The sequence below is a fragment of the Nematostella vectensis genome, chromosome 2 (genome assembly GCF_932526225.1).
Source record: "Nematostella vectensis chromosome 2, jaNemVect1.1, whole genome shotgun sequence".
Taxonomy (NCBI): domain Eukaryota; kingdom Metazoa; phylum Cnidaria; class Anthozoa; order Actiniaria; family Edwardsiidae; genus Nematostella; species Nematostella vectensis.
Window position 1 is genome coordinate 16,593,537 of NC_064035.1, and position 15,210 is coordinate 16,608,746.

A 15,210-nucleotide genomic window follows, 5' to 3' on the forward strand; every position below is an offset into this window, starting at 1 on the left:
CTATTCTTGAGCAAAACAGCTGAAGAACACTCCACATCTAGCCGAAATTCCGACAGAATCGAACGTTTCTACGATGTGAACAACGTTTTACTTGACTTCGCTCAAAACCCCGTCACAACAATGGATTTTGTTGATTTTCTACCACTTGAGGTCTCGACCATAATATTCTCTTACCTAGACATTGGAAGCCTTCTAAATGCATCGAAAACTAGCCGGAAGTGGCGGAGAATCATCTCTGGAATCGATATCATTTGGAAGAAGGGATGCAAAGTTCTTGATCGGGTCGAAGTTGAAATGGACATAAAGCTTGGTTTTTCTTGGAGAAAAATCGCGACCTTGAATTACGGCAAAAACGGAGTAATGAGAAGATGGTTAAAAGGGAGATACAGCGATATCAGTAGCAAGGACGATATACCTAAAGACATCTTATGCCCATTGGACACAGAGAGCTGGGGGAGGATTCTAGACAAGGAAATGAACAGAAATCAGTAATTTGGGGGATATTCGACGTCACTAGTATAAAAATTGATACTGACAAAAACAAAAAATACCAATTGAAAGGCAACTAGATCTTTTAAAGACGTTATATATAGATTTACATAATAGTTTTTACATATTTTTACAATATTTTAAAAATGATATACACCATAGAGCCTACCAAGTTATACCTCTCGATAAAATCCATACTCCTAGTAAATGGGTTAAGAAATATAAAAAAATGTAGCTCCTATTTTCCATGTAAAACATGTATATAATAAATAGATACTCTTTTAAGTCTGTAATGTAGTTTATATTGAAGTATGTTATTTTTTCATCATGCAGTATTTCCTAGCTAGCTGGTGTTTGTCCATGGCTTTCAGGGCTATCCCCAATGTCTCATAGCTAAACAACTCACTGTCTTTCCAAGAAACCAACATTTGAAATCCCTTTTCCCTCATGCCTTGGTAATGTACATGGTCACGGCTGATCTCTTCAATTGTACAGTTTGGGACTTTAAGCTTTCTTCCTAGGTGTTTCCAGTCTTTAACTATCTCTTTTGCCAGTGAATCAAGTTCTTCTTCTGATGGGGAACCAGGAAGGTATTGATTCCCTTGTTGCATTCTTTGTCTTTTGGCTGGAGATGGTAGGTCTTCTAGAAGAAAATAAAAATGCATATATGAATTTGAGAAAGAAACGAAAAGTAAGATATCTATGTAAGGTATTTGATGTTTACATTGCTTCATATTTACATTGATTTGGCTATGTTTACTAGCAGCTTTGCCAGCCATCCGGCTACTAAAGGTGCCTCTCTCCGCAGGCTGTAAACTGACCATGCCCTCCCCAGTATTAGCATAAGCTACTTTTATACTATTTTATAAAATAATTGAGATAGTACAGGCGCTCTGATTGGTGGGGTTGGTCACTTTCATTACATGATGAAGGTCATGCGATGACGAAGCAAAAAATCGTGTAAGGAGAATTCGTGCATCATCAGTCGACAACCCTGTGAACTTTTTCCGGCGAACTTTTACCTAAAATATTATTCTTCAGGAGAAAAATATGTCCCAGGTAGATAGGAAATTGCAAAATCAGTCCAAATAGAAGAACAACCAAACAATGAAGTAAATATTGCTTGGAATTTCAAGTTTTTGAAACTGTTTTCTGCACGCGGGTTGACGTAGGAATGACACCATAAGCGCGCGCTGTTGTGAAATTTTTTGTTTTGTTTTTTTTTTGCGCTCTGTCTTTTGCGTAGGATTGAAAATAATTTTATAAAAGAAATAAAACATTCTTTTTGTGCCTTCATTGAGTTTTGATGACCACTGTGTTTGTTTGGGGAATTCTCGAGCAGATGTGAAGCACTCAACCTACAGTCTCGTGCTCCACTGATCTGCTCTCGAATTTTCACAAACAAAAACACCTTGGTGTTCAAAACTCAAATGAAGGCATGCAAAGAATATTTTATTTCGTAAGTATAGGGGCGTAATCTATTAAGTATTAAGTAAGTATTAAGAAGTTGCTATATTCATTTTAATATTGCTTCATTTTCATTGATGCCTCAACATTTATAATATTTATATGTACAAGAACATTTGTCATTTTTAAAGCAAGTGGTTTTCTAAATAAAAGCCTATTCCTTTTGGCTAAAACAAGGTCACTTGTTGTATTACACACCAAATGTCTCCTGATATAACATTTAGAAGATAAGCAACTGATCATTGAGACCAAGTTGATTATCCTTCCATATTGACAATCAATGGGAAATGAAAATAAAAAAAAGTACATCTCAGTATGCAACATAAAGAAGATGCATTTCTTAATCTATTTATGCCTGTTACAAAGCCATATATTTTTCACCTTTCAAACTGACGGGCAGTTTTATTCACTGAGAACCCATGTACCAAAGTCAACATACCTTCATCAATTTCCCTGTCCTGACTATCTGATAACATCACCATTTGTGGTTGGGTATCTGGAATATAAAATATATCATATATAATCCCTTGACAATACACTAAATTAAATTACACAGGTCTTTTTCTGATTATTCAAGCTAGATCTTTTAATCAATTACTTTGTAGCCATTACATGTTTGTCTGGTGTTTTCTACAATCTATCCAGAGTATGTCATTGAGAAACAGATAAGGGAGACAGAAGGTAAGAGGTATTTTATCCATGAATAGTATAAATTTGAGTATGAATAGTATTATAGCAAAGCGTTACCCACATGTTTCAGAGTTGAGAGTAAAAGACACCACTGTTCTTTACATGAAAGATGGAGGTAACGGCTAGGAATTGGCATACAACGAAAGTGAGGGCTTGGCCAGAAGTGTTTCATCTGGTGCAGTACACCAAAGAGATTATTAACTCAATGGGACTTGTTAGATCATCATTCTGATTCAAGATCTTGACTACTCAGCACAAACTTGCTCAACTTACATTTTCCATTGTTGAGATGAGAGATGATCTCACTACACAGGGTCCCTTTATTATAATTCAATTCATCACTGCCTTTCTGATGTACAGCCAGCAACTTGAGCTTCCACAGTACAGGAGAGCCTGAAGACCCTGTCTCTGTATCAGCTCTGTAATACACAAATGGTCTTTCTATGTGCAGTATTTTCTCATGGCTGAACTCTTTGGGTCGGCCTTTTGGATGCTGGAAAATAAACACCTCATCACCTTGTCTTACAGTCACTGGCTCTGGTAGAAATCGGATAGGTATGATGGCTAGTGAATCTAAATCAGATTTGTTGACTCCTATGAAGGTGTAATCAAGATCCTGTAAAACAAAGCAAAACGAAAAAGGTAAGTATCTAACTGACACAATTGTAACAAGGTAAGTAAGTTTTAGGGTTATGAATTTGATAAAAAGAGTAAAAGGATTATTATCTGATGGACTGGAAATGGATTGTGCCTTGCCTTTGAAATGGTCATGGTCTCCATAACCAGAAGCCCTGTATTCTCTTTAATTAATCCTGATCAATTAACCAGCAATTGACCTTAAGATGAACAAGCAGAATTTTTTTTCTTACAAATATTTGCTTTTCTCACCCAAAGTAAGTTTTGGTGGATAGCTTAACTGAGGCTTTTTAATTCTAGTACTCTTTAATAGTGGAGCAATTTAGCCCTTCTTGATTGGACTATGATCTAGCCCCCTTACTTTTAATCCTTATTTCAATACCACGATGATACATTCAATATTTTGTTATCAAGAAGTTATAAGGAAGTGTCATGTAGTGTTCATAGTGTTATACTGAGTGGAATTAAACTTGCACAATGTGATGCTGCTACTACATTTTTTTAAATGTTTTTTTTTCTGTTTTGTAATGTCTTGTTAAAAAAGGGACAGCTGTAATTGGCTATGCTGTGTATCAGCTCCCAGCCTTTGTCCTGTTATCTATTGTTTTTTGTGTGTGTAAGCAAAGAGCAATAAATAATAAATATTGTCAGCTGGCAAAAGCATGTATTACCTTGTTTGTCCGGAATATGATCTGCGGATCGAGTCTTACACTCCTCCCTTCTCCATTACTGTTATAACCAAATATGGCTTCAGCCATCTGGGCCTCATGGTCTGCTTCAATCACATGATTATTGGTGAAAATACCAAAATGCTGAATCCCCATGACGTTAACACTGGCATAGAAACCACTTCCTCGCCTATTGGATCACACACAAACAAAAAACATGCTAAGGGTAAAACTCTGAATGGTTTTTTGGGTGAACTTTTGGAAAGGGAATTTCAAAAGTTACAAAAGTTAAAATAAATCTAGATAATTCAGAGAAAGGGGCTGAGTTATAACTCCTTTGCAAAAGAATTGTAATAAAATAATAACTTCACCCTGTACAAAATATGGAGATGCTAAAAAAGTTATGTCAAGGATTATGGTAAACAGCTAAGTACATCAACAATGAAGCACAATTGAATTTTTCTTTATGTTTACACATTCCCGGCGCAATTAATCAATGAAAATCGATCATCGGTTTGCCAATTGATAAATCGATATTAATCAATGAAATCAGCCGATTAACGACAGAGATCATAGCAGGCCACTCATCTTGCCACGCAAGCTCGGTTCACGAATTACGCGTTTACTCCGACGCTTGTGAGACAATATAAATGGAATTCGTTCTTTTATTCAAAGATCCACAAGGGTCCGTCAAAGGGAAAGGGTGTGGGCCAGCGAAGCCTGGATATGATACATTTGTTCTTTGCGATCATTCAGAACATATTTAATGAAAATTGATGAAAATCTATATTAATCGATTATGGTAGCATCATCGATTACAAATCGATAAAAGGTCACAAATTTGCAGATCATCGATTAACCATCGATTTCCAATATTAATCGATTGATTAGCATCGATTGATATCGATTTTTATCGATTATCGGTTCCATCGATTAATTACGACGGGCACATTGTACATCAGATTAGATGTATCGGCCGTTTTTTATGACACACAATAGCAAGTGAATCTAGAAAAAAAAAATACTCCATGCAATAACAAAAATAGCAATAATCATTATAAATAATAAAAATCTCGAAAAAAGAGGTAAATTTATAAATCAAAGAGTATTTTAAAATCACCTTAGGCGCTCTTTTTTGGTGACATTGTCTCGGATCACCGCTTGGATAAAACAGACGGCTTTTAAGCTCTCCTCGAGGTGTTTGACGCTCATAAGTCCATTACCCTCACTGATAAGAACTTCTGACTTCTCCATGTCATCAATACAGTATCATAGCTGACGTAAAACTTTAAGAAATTCTGATAAAAATGGAAACCTTGTGCTTTCTCAAACAAAGCATGCCATGTTGTCCGCCATGTTAGATGCAAATCTCCCGCGAGAAAGGGCCTCCACAGGGACACCAAGACAGGTGAACAAATAACCACAGGCAGCCCAAACTTGAACCAAAATTAGATAGGCAGTTTCATAAAATTAAAAAAATGTACACCAGTTTATTGAAGTTGCATGTACTAGGAACTCCATGTACTATGCACCATTAGAGACATTAGGGTTCGTTGGGGGTATATCCAAATGGATGGTATGTCCAAATACTGTATGGCATTGTTTTCCATCTAACACTTTGAGCCAGAAGGGGGTAAATTCTCTAGTACGCCTCCCCATTCTTAAAAACTTTCCATAGATCCACTTCCCCCCACACAGTGCCATACTGCCTAAAGGAGCCATGCCCCTACCTGTTTCTAGGGTTTGAATGACCCGTAGGAGCATGGCTTTGCCCCCTATATCTCTGTGTAGTGCTCCCGGTATTTTGAGGTCCTGTTAACAAGATATAAAAACATCTCAATCTTGAGTCTCTTTAAAAACACTGCTTGGCAAACTAAAATTGTGGCTTTTAATTTTTAAAAGACTATTGCCCCATGTTCCCCACCTTTGCTATGGCCCTGACATTTCTGCCTTCTTATACCTAGAATAGGTATGCTGAACTCAGTGACAGAGTTTGTACTGTAAGGGGTAGGTACCATAGGGGCAGGGGAAAATGGCTTACACAAAATGCTGCAGTTGAGAGCAGAGGCATGCTCTCTATAGACTATGTGCTTGTGTGTATAAATGAGTGCTGGGAGGGAAGGGAAGGAGGGAGGGAAGGAGAGAGTAGAATCAGTCAAGAGAGCAAAACAGGGATTTGAAGAGCTGACTGTAATTAGAGATTTTCACTTAGAGCTGTGCCTTTTAGTGGAGACTGCTAAGCAAGGAAAGATCAACCAAGAATAACTTGCTGTTTGTGTTTCTTGTGATAAAAATACAACAAAATATGAGAAAATGACATGACTTCTGGAAGTATATAAAGATACATGGAGGTTGAAGGGGGAAAGTTGACTCTCCCCAAAAAAATTCGTAGGGCTATTTGAAGCCACTATTTGGAAGGATGAAGGTATTGCAGTCCATGTGATCACAACCAAATTCTCACAGAACTACCTACAGTACTATACTAATGAATGTTTTCAAATGTATATAGAGTCTCTTCCCCAAGATGACATTTTAAAACCTTTAACTTAAAACTAGTTTGAAACCAGAGGGCACTCTGAAAAAGATAAGATAAAAAAGGTTTTTTTTTTTACATTGCGTAAAGAAATGCTCCAGTCATCCACTGCCTATAAGTGCATCCCAGGCAATACTGATGCTTTTAACATAAGATTTCAACCCATTTCACTATCAATAGATGTAAAACTCTTAGGGCCCTGCGTAAGGCTGGGTAGGCTGGTTTATCCTAGAAGGTTGCCCTGTTGCAGTAGCAGTAGGTGGTTGTAGTTGACCAGATTGCTGTTGTTGTTGTAATGCCAAAGCTTGAGCTTGTTGTAACTGTTGATATTCTTCTTGCTCAGCCTTTCGAAAGTACAAAAAAAATTCTCTCACACACTGGTAATAGAAATAGCTAAATAATGGGGTCATTTTTATGAAAATTTCTTAAACAAACCCTTGCTTTCCAGAGTGTCTTACTTTATCTTCACTTGTTCATATGTAAAACTCACACATAAACATGGCTATAATAACTGGGCAGTATGCATGGTAATTTATAGGAATATAAGAAGGGAAATGGTAACCAGTTCCTTATGTGTGAGCATCTCTTATATGAGAGTTGTGTAAAAGGAAGTTGTACTGTGCATTTTGAATAGATATTTACTCTTGAAAAGTAAATAAGAAGCAACACCTGGGCCTGTTGTAGTCTTGCTTGTTGAAATAACTCTTGCTGTTGACGCAGTAACTCTTCTTCAGGAATGCCCTACCACAGAAAAAAAAAAGTTAATACTACTGTACATCTAGATTAAATGTCAAATAAGTTAAAAACCTTAATCATTGTTTGACACTAATTTATTTATCAGCCAGAAAAGTTTTAAGTTGTTATCAATATGCTTATATGCATACAAAATAATTACACTATTGTGTCAACAATAGAGATTTCCACTTCTACTATTTGTTGGTTGTAACATTATTTTCCCTGGTGTTGCTTGACGTTTTTAATTTATTGTTGTTGTTGTTTTTGTTGTTGTTGTTGTTGTGGCTTACTTACAAGGTGTTCCAACTTTGTACTTGCTCGTCTTTTATTCTAGAAATAAATAGACATGCAATTTCAGCATATAATGATGTAAATGGTAAGAGGGATGCCCTGTCATTGATTATTTACCGCTGCTTGTGTTTTGCATTCGGCCAAGACAGACTTCACATCTTCTATATAATGCTGAAAGCCAAGACCCTGAAATGAAACATCATCTTATTGTTGGGAAATAGCTCTTTCAAAATGATTGGCCCATGATAGTTTCAAGGTTTTATATTTTAATTTCTAAAAAAAAAATACTTCTTCTATTACATAAAAGACATGAACTACCATTTGCCTTTACCCTTGAAACATGACATTTTTTATTGCTCATGTTTCAAATGCCAAGGTTTGTCCAAAAATTGTCACATTTTCTATTCTTTGGCTGGCTAGAAAACAAGGGCATAAACATTTAAAAGAGCAGCAAATCAGTGAGTCCATACCTCTAGAGCTAGCAGAATATGATCAGGAGAAATGGTTTTCTTCATCTGTCGATTGCAAACATCATTTGCTTCTGATGATATGAGATGTATGAATTCTAAAAAAAAAAATAACAGCAGTATTTCAAAGAACTAAAAGATGATACCCCTGTATTTCATTCAATGTATAAATTATTTAAAAAAGAAAAAAAAAACACAGCCTTTGGCCTTAGGCAGCATTGTCAAAACCTTGGTCACAGTATTTCATGACAGACATCTTAGCTGGTAAAACAGCATACAGTAACATACTTCTGTCAAATTATCACTTAATAGTGTTTGCTCATCTTTACTATGGCCTACTGGATATACAGGCCAAGCTGGTAGACAGAGTGGGTGTGGATTCATCTACCATATTGCATATCTTGTTGTTTGTTTTTAGGTGATTATTCTAAAATAAAAAATATTTCTTCATGACTCAAGCGACACATTCTGGGATTACCCTGCATTTTGCACATATGCACAGATTATCCAATCATTTACCTTTATTGGCATTTTTGCTGAGCTTATCTATCATTTTTTAAGTTAGTCTGGGTATATTGGGTAGTCACGGACCTGTGCAACAGTTAAGAATGAGTTCTCTAGCATCATTAGAAACCCTCATGTTTGGAATCATCTCCTTGATCATCTTGTTAACTGCAGCTACAATAGAATGAAAACAAAAGGATAACACAGATTTTTCAATTGAGCTATTCAACTTTATCAGTACATAGTTTGTTGGTAGCCAGATCATTAGCCAAAAACATTTTTCAACCAGAACTATGTTATAGAGTGCAGCCCTTGTAAATATAAAAGAAATGACATAGGATCATTTTTATTTTTGCTTTTCATTGTGTGATATCATCTGATATTTATAACAGTTCAAAAAGCAAGTCTAAGTTAAGAAATATTGCTGGAGGGTAAAAATATCTGCTTAATAGTCTGTGATTGGTCAAGATCCATGTGCCATTTAAGGACCCACGCAAGCTTGGCGTCAGCATGTGTGTGCGCTCCCAAAACTAGATTGTTACATAAGAAAACTTTTAAATTGTTGTATAAAATAATTCTCATATCTCATTTTTGTGTCTCTGTCCCCTAATAGATTAGCAGATGACATCACAGCGACCAAGTGCTGTTGCATACTTTTTGTTTGTGACATGGTGTGATGTCATCTGTGCATCTATTAGTCAAAGGACAGATGCAAGCAAAAATGGATCTATCTGTTTAATAAACAACTGATAATATCTAATACTAGACATTAGATAAATATCAAGTAAGTAAAGGTCGGGTACTGTAGACGATTAAGCTTAACTAATTTTAAGATAGAACCTTGTTGTTAAATGATGTCCCTTAGTTATATAAAGTATCAAACCAAGAAAACTTTTAAGCAGAACCTTATCATCATCCCAATATTAAGAAAAAGCAAGTACAAAAGAGACAAATGAACAACAAACACCGATATCGATTAAGGGAAAGTTGTAAGTAATTGACTTTGAGTGTGAGGTGGTAAAAATGAATGGAGCAAAATATTTTAATAGAAGATTACGTCTCCAAAAGCCAATCTTGTCTAAGTGGCTCCACTAGTTAGCTAGATGGTGGAGAAGGCATGCCAACAGGGTTAATCAAGTCGAGAAAGTATACTTACCCCGTGGTAAGGTAACATCGTCGTCCGCAAGCGCTTCTCTTTCCGCCATTTTGTCCTTTTTAGATAACACAAAAGCTATATGTACCGCGGGCTCAGCTCGTTCCAATCTTCCCGTGATGTAAGGGCTTCGTGTTTGATTGTTTTGGTTGTTATGCTCGACATTATCTTCATTCTTCTCCAAAATACTAAATTACCCACATCTGTTCACCATGATGTTTCGTTCTCGAGAATACTGCGGTTTTTTTCGGCATGGAGGTGCTTTAACAATATTATGCCAAAAATCCCATTCAGTCTACGGAGCCTCAAAAAGCCAGTTTGCCATGAAAACGACCGGGAGTGCGAAAAACAGCGCGTGGAAAACAGCGCGCAGAAAACGGGAAGCAGAAAACAGCGCGCGGAAAACAGCGCGCGGAAAACAACGCTCGAAAAAACAGCGCGCGGGAAACAGCGTGCAGAAAAACAGCGCACAAAAAACAGCGCGCGGAAAACAGGGCGTTGAAAACAGCGCACAGAAGGGGCCGGTTCCTGTAAAGAGGAATAGCGAGGAGTGTTTTACTCGATATTCCGGGAATATCGCGCTGTTTTCTGCACGCTGTTTTCCGCACACCCGGACGCTTTCACCAAATCACGAAGAGCATATATTTTTTGAAGGAAACATTAACCAAAAGACGGACTCTCGCGCTTATCCAAGACTGCATGGGAACAAATTTCTTTCATAGAAATGAAATATAAGAGTCCAGGAAGCATGTGCAAGTGATTCAAATTCATAAAATTGATTATAAGTTGTTAGTAATAAGTTGTTGGATTTATTTATCATTTCAAAAAGATGAATTGGCGCCGAAATAATTTGATTAGGGACTGAAATTCAAAATATAGATATAGTAACTAAACCAATTTATTCTGCTAGCACCTCGATTATCTCGCCAACTTTGATGCACACTTAATTTTAACAATAAACACTGCCAACATTCCAACATGAATATTGCTGGAATAAAAAGAACGTCAACGAAGTGAGATAATTATTCGCGTTTCTTTTTCTTGTTTAAGCGAGAGTAGTAAGACAGCTGAACTAAAATATAAGACAAAAAGCTTATTTTTCCATTTATTTAATTTATTTTGCAAAGTTACAAGATCATAAGTTAGGTGGACGGGAAAGGTAGCTCAGGGGAAACCCCAGTGTTCCGAATGGCCATCGCAGGGAAGGGCTTGAAAACGCGTGGCGACCAGTGCTTCGCCATTCCTGAAAAAAAATGTTAAAATCTAAACTGATATTGTACATAGTATAACTAACCATACTAGCAAATAAGAATAAGGGAGTGGAGGTCTGCTTTAAGTAACCAACCAGGAGCCGAGTGGTATAACTACTGTAGAAAGACTACAAACAAGCATACAACACGTACCATTCAACCTTGTGCGGATTAATTTCCCAGGAGCCGAGTGGATCGGAATTATGATACTTTAGATGATAAAATTTGAAAATAATGGTTTGAAAAAAATATATTTTTTCTGATGAAATACTCAATATAGGTACATTGGAAATATATTATAATCTAAAAGTAAGGAAGTCTCGATCTTGATCAGTGTATTTAGCAGCTCAGAGACAAACATAAAATCATTGGTAGTGTAAAATTATGTGTATGAAATAGAAAAAAGAACTTTAACAAGTGTTCACGAGAATGATAGAATGCCGTGGTGAAGTAAAACGTTTTCCCAAATAGATTTGATTAGGTAAGAATGGCAAAAGGAACATGTTTCATCGTAAGGAAAAGGTCATTATTTATCTGGGGGGAGGGCTGCTAATCTAAAGCACAAAATTGGTCACCCTCCACCAAAAAGGCGACATGTGTGTGTGTGTGTGGGGGGGGGGGGGGGGGGGATAGAAAACAGCATCTTTAGTTACTTCCCAACTGAAATCTTATTTAAATATGTACCACCAATACCACCAATATGAAAAGTTAGTTGGGGGGGGGGGGGGGGGGGGAATTTGACATGAATCGAAATTCGTAAATCCATTGATGGAAGTTAATAAAACCAAAACTGCAAAAGATGAAAATAGTATTGGCCACACTTAGGGGAAAATGGTTTTTAACGCCAGCCAAACAAAAGTCGTGAAAGTGCAAGCAGAAGGCGCATCACATTAACTTTATCTATTTTGTCGGGGGTCTGGTGTTCTGCCCAGAAAAAATTTGAAAGTCAAAACTTTTAGGAGATTCGGAAATTGATCAGAATACCTGTTCAAAAAATAAAGCACTCCCCTAAAACCTGTATCAAAAATTGAGGCCCTCCCCCAAATCGATGCTCAATAAATAGCAGCCCTCCCCAGCCGTTAAATAATGAACCCTTCGAGCAAAGCGGGGAATTTAAAATAATTGTACAGCGAACGGCTTCCATTTCCATGCTTGCGTTTTCACCATCATTCACGTTTATAACAGTATATATATAACATTCATAGTCCTGGTGTCAAACGGCAGAACAATAGTTAATTTTATCTTTGGAGAAAAAAAATGATTCGTAAATAAATGACACCTGTAATAGATTTTGATCGTCTTCGGTTTCAAAATGCAATGTTTTGTAAAAATGTATTGAAAATTGCTGAAAGAGGTAAATGAATACCCTTGATAGCACACATATCTATTTACTAAGACTATGCAAAATAATAACTCACCTCAGAAAGGCCGACATTAAACAGATATACCCCAACCAGGTCTGCAACCCCACAAACGGCGCTTCTGGCGCCATGGCCATCATATCATCACCAACCGATTAATTTTGCCGGATTTTTCTCCAATATAGTTTGCTTCGATCGTCAAACCCATCAACCGTATCAATTTACAATATCTCCACGAAGTATCATTTTGATATATTTACATGTTTTGCCATTCTAACAGCTCCAAAAGCTTATTTAAAATTATCGACTAGGAAAAAATAGCGCCAACTCGGCTTCAAAATGGCGCGGCACCAGATTGAGGCTCAGACCAAATTTAAAATGCACGAGCGCCTGTTGCGTATCGTTAGGGGACTAGCCGGGATCTTTAAGACGGAGGCGAGGCTGATGTTTCAAGCTTTAATGATTCGCACACAGCAGCAGCGGCACACACAATAATATAAAATACAGAACTAGGCTCGTTATCTTTATACGCTAGGACCAGACAGCAATCCTTGTGGTAGTCCCACATGAAAGGAGATAAATGTAAAACTATTCAAAAGGGAACTGGAGAATTGGATTCATTCGGCAAAACTAACCACTCAGTCAAACGCTTGAGAGTTGGTATCTCGTCCCTGCGTATTTACAAAATAATCAATGAAGTCAAAGGTAACTCTAAGATAGCACTAATGATTATTCAACTTCAGGGGCTTCCCTGGCAACTTTTAAAAGTTAACTGCGCATGTTCAAAGAGCGCATGACTACAACATTTTCCTTTAAATGGAATAACGATAAAAATAAATGATGTCTAAACCAAGGGGTGAAAATGGCATGTGATTTCAAGAAAATCCAAGAGATTAGTTGCCAAATAAAATGTCCGAAACGAAAGAAGAAACCACGATCCTGCCATGTATAGGAAACTGGACACTCCCTGGCCAGATTTCGGCGTTACAAAAGGTCAACAAAGCGAAGGGTCCACGGGCGTGCCACAAACTAGACTGAGGAAAACATCAATTTTAAACAAAATTTAAATTATCCTTGAAAGATAAACACAACTAAATGACTTTTTTTTTGTCTGGATAGAAACATGAAATATTAAACGACCATTTAACTATAACCTAAATAATCTGTCAACCCGTCCTGTAACATGCGATATATATATATTCAAAGTATAATATATATTCATATTTAGTATAAATCCACTCATATACTTTCATGCCATTTGATTGGCTCCCGTTCTCAATATCTATTGAGCCATAGATAGCGAGTAGCGAAAAAGCCAGCGTTTTCGCGCCAAAAGCGGTTATTTATTACTGAGAATTATTAAAATCGTAATTTTTTCGAAGGTAGAAGTTTGCAAATGGATTTATACTAAAACATTTAGACCACAGCCGCCCGATTTTTCTCTTCCCCACTAGAAAATAGTTATTTTCTAGTGGGGAAGGAAAAAACGCGCCGCTGGGGGTCGAGTTACTCATTTACCAGGCGACGACGGTTACAGAGAGCGTCGTTTGAATTGAGAGTGGTACGAGGTAACGCGTAGGGATTACAGCCAGTTTAGGTAAGAATGCGCGCTTATTCAACACTAACAAGAAATAAGATATTTCGAAGTAAAATTATCCACTAGCACGTGGCTTTACCGTTCAGCCCCTGGACGGATTCCAAGAACACCCCTAAGCTCAATTCGGAATTCTTTGCTTCGACTGATGAAGATAATGGGGTTAAAAAGTGCATTCAATACTACGAGAGAGGAGGGGAGTGTTAAAATAGACGTTGCCTCATCGGCCAGACAGCGTGTTAGCCCTGCCAGGATATACGAGATTAGAATAACCACAGTAAGAAAGACAAATACCCAGATTGCCTTTCGTGGGAGCATGTTGGGCGGCAATCCGACGGCCATATGTTGGGCGATAATCTGCCTGTGGTGTCTTCTACTCTCTCGGGTCACCACAAAGCTGCAATAGACACAAACAAGGACGCAGGCGAGGACGGATGTGTTCATCGGTAGAATGAGCGCCGGGAAAATCACATTAAACGATAAGATCCCCGCTAGAAGCCATGCGCAAACCACTGCGATCACTAAGCGCTTTTGCGTGATAATCACGGGGTAACGAAAAGTCTCCCTTATTCCAATGTAACGCTCAATGTTTATCAGCGTCAAGTGGTGCAAAGAGCTGAAAGTCAGGGTCTGCAGGACCAGGAATAGCACGCGGTCGGAATGATAGTGGTATATAAGATCTGAGCAGGAGAACTGGTCCTTCGAATAATGCATGATGTTTTCTGCTACCAGAGAAGGCTGTATGATCAAACCCATCAGTAAATCAACTACGGCAAGAAGGCCGATCATGATATTGGTGTTGCTGCGGAGTGAGCGAATCTTTAGTAGGACTAGAATGATAAGGAAGTTTAATGTGACGGTGAAGGGACAACAGACCCCGTGTATAATAGCTTGGGCAAGCACTACTCTCTTTCTTGTTAGCTTGTTCACTCCTGAGAAGAGGACCATCGCTTCTATCTCTGCGGAATACTCGCAGCTGAGATTGGTGGTATTGATCATCATTTGTTTCGTAAACTAAAAAAGCAAAAAAAAAAAAAAAACCTCTTGAATGAAAAATAACTTAAATGAAAATCTTTAAATAAATCGAAATCCGGTGTTTTGTGGTGTTATAATCACTATTGTGAGTGCTGTGGGCGAATGCAATATTGTGCTATGTATTTTAATACATAAAAATTTTCAATAAGACTGCTTTAAAAGATTGTGTATTTTGACTATTATTAATAAATCATTTTTGCGTTTTTATAGTTTTATAACAAAATAAATGTATTTTTCACAAAAATGACCAGTTTTGTGAGGCTTTCTTCTGCTTTTATAATAATAATGATGATGATGATGATGATGATGATGATGATCTTCTTCCTTTTAATCATCC

General features: G+C 37.3%; 3 protein-coding genes and 1 long non-coding RNA gene across 5 annotated transcripts; all 4 read right to left on the reverse strand.

The window, feature by feature from the left end:
* Positions 1–554: 554 nt before the first annotated feature.
* Positions 555–5,345, reverse strand: LOC5515721. Of its 2 annotated transcripts, none has more exons than XM_048723614.1 (5): positions 5,071–5,345; positions 3,954–4,140; positions 2,920–3,262; positions 2,396–2,452; positions 555–1,129 (listed from the first exon to the last, which is right to left on the reverse strand). In XM_048723614.1, the coding sequence occupies exons 1-5, from the start codon at positions 5,202–5,204 to the stop codon at positions 804–806; spliced, it is 1,047 nt and encodes a 348-aa protein (XP_048579571.1). In that variant the 5' UTR covers positions 5,205–5,345; the 3' UTR covers positions 555–803. The 2 variants fall into 2 exon arrangements, with proteins under 2 accessions (XP_048579571.1, XP_001635901.1); XM_001635851.2 differs by having other exon boundaries at positions 555–1,132; positions 5,071–5,343.
* Positions 5,346–6,125: 780 nt separating this feature from the next.
* On the reverse strand, positions 6,126–9,786 carry LOC5515785 (protein Dr1). Its single transcript, XM_032385499.2, has 7 exons — positions 9,637–9,786; positions 8,568–8,654; positions 7,980–8,074; positions 7,627–7,695; positions 7,513–7,548; positions 7,153–7,224; positions 6,126–6,827 (listed from the first exon to the last, which is right to left on the reverse strand). Exons 1-7 carry the CDS (start codon positions 9,683–9,685, stop codon positions 6,675–6,677), a joined length of 561 nt encoding a protein of 186 aa, XP_032241390.1. The 5' UTR covers positions 9,686–9,786; the 3' UTR covers positions 6,126–6,674.
* Positions 9,787–10,724: 938 nt separating this feature from the next.
* On the reverse strand, positions 10,725–12,581 carry LOC116620007. The gene is made up of 2 exons (XR_004296962.2): positions 12,302–12,581; positions 10,725–10,876 (listed from the first exon to the last, which is right to left on the reverse strand). It is a non-coding gene; the product is annotated as an uncharacterized LOC116620007 (long non-coding RNA).
* A 1,335-nt stretch (positions 12,582–13,916) lies between these two features.
* Positions 13,917–14,840, reverse strand: LOC5515722 (histamine H2 receptor). Its single transcript, XM_001635853.3, has one exon. The coding sequence runs from the start codon at positions 14,838–14,840 to the stop codon at positions 13,917–13,919; it is 924 nt and encodes a 307-aa protein (XP_001635903.1).
* Positions 14,841–15,210: the final 370 nt, after the last annotated feature.

Coding starts and splice junctions, on each gene's coding strand:
- LOC5515721 (XM_001635851.2), bottom strand. CDS start 5,204: ATGGAGAAGTCAGAAGTTCTTATCAGTGAGGGTAATGGACTTATGAGC. Junction 3,263..3,953: donor TCATATTCCGGACAAACAAG/GTAATACATGCT, acceptor TTTGTTTTACAG/GATCTTGATTACACCTTCAT. Junction 2,453..2,919: donor TCATCTCAACAATGGAAAAT/GTAAGTTGAGCA, acceptor TTTATATTCCAG/ATACCCAACCACAAATGGTG.
- LOC5515785 (XM_032385499.2), bottom strand. CDS start 9,685: ATGGCGGAAAGAGAAGCGCTTGCGGACGACGATGTTACCTTACCACGG. Junction 8,075..8,567: donor CATTCTTAACTGTTGCACAG/GTCCGTGACTAC, acceptor TTTTTTTTTTAG/AATTCATACATCTCATATCA. Junction 7,225..7,512: donor GTACAAAGTTGGAACACCTT/GTAAGTAAGCCA, acceptor TTTCTGTGGTAG/GGCATTCCTGAAGAAGAGTT.
- LOC5515722 (XM_001635853.3), bottom strand. CDS start 14,840: ATGATGATCAATACCACCAATCTCAGCTGCGAGTATTCCGCAGAGATA.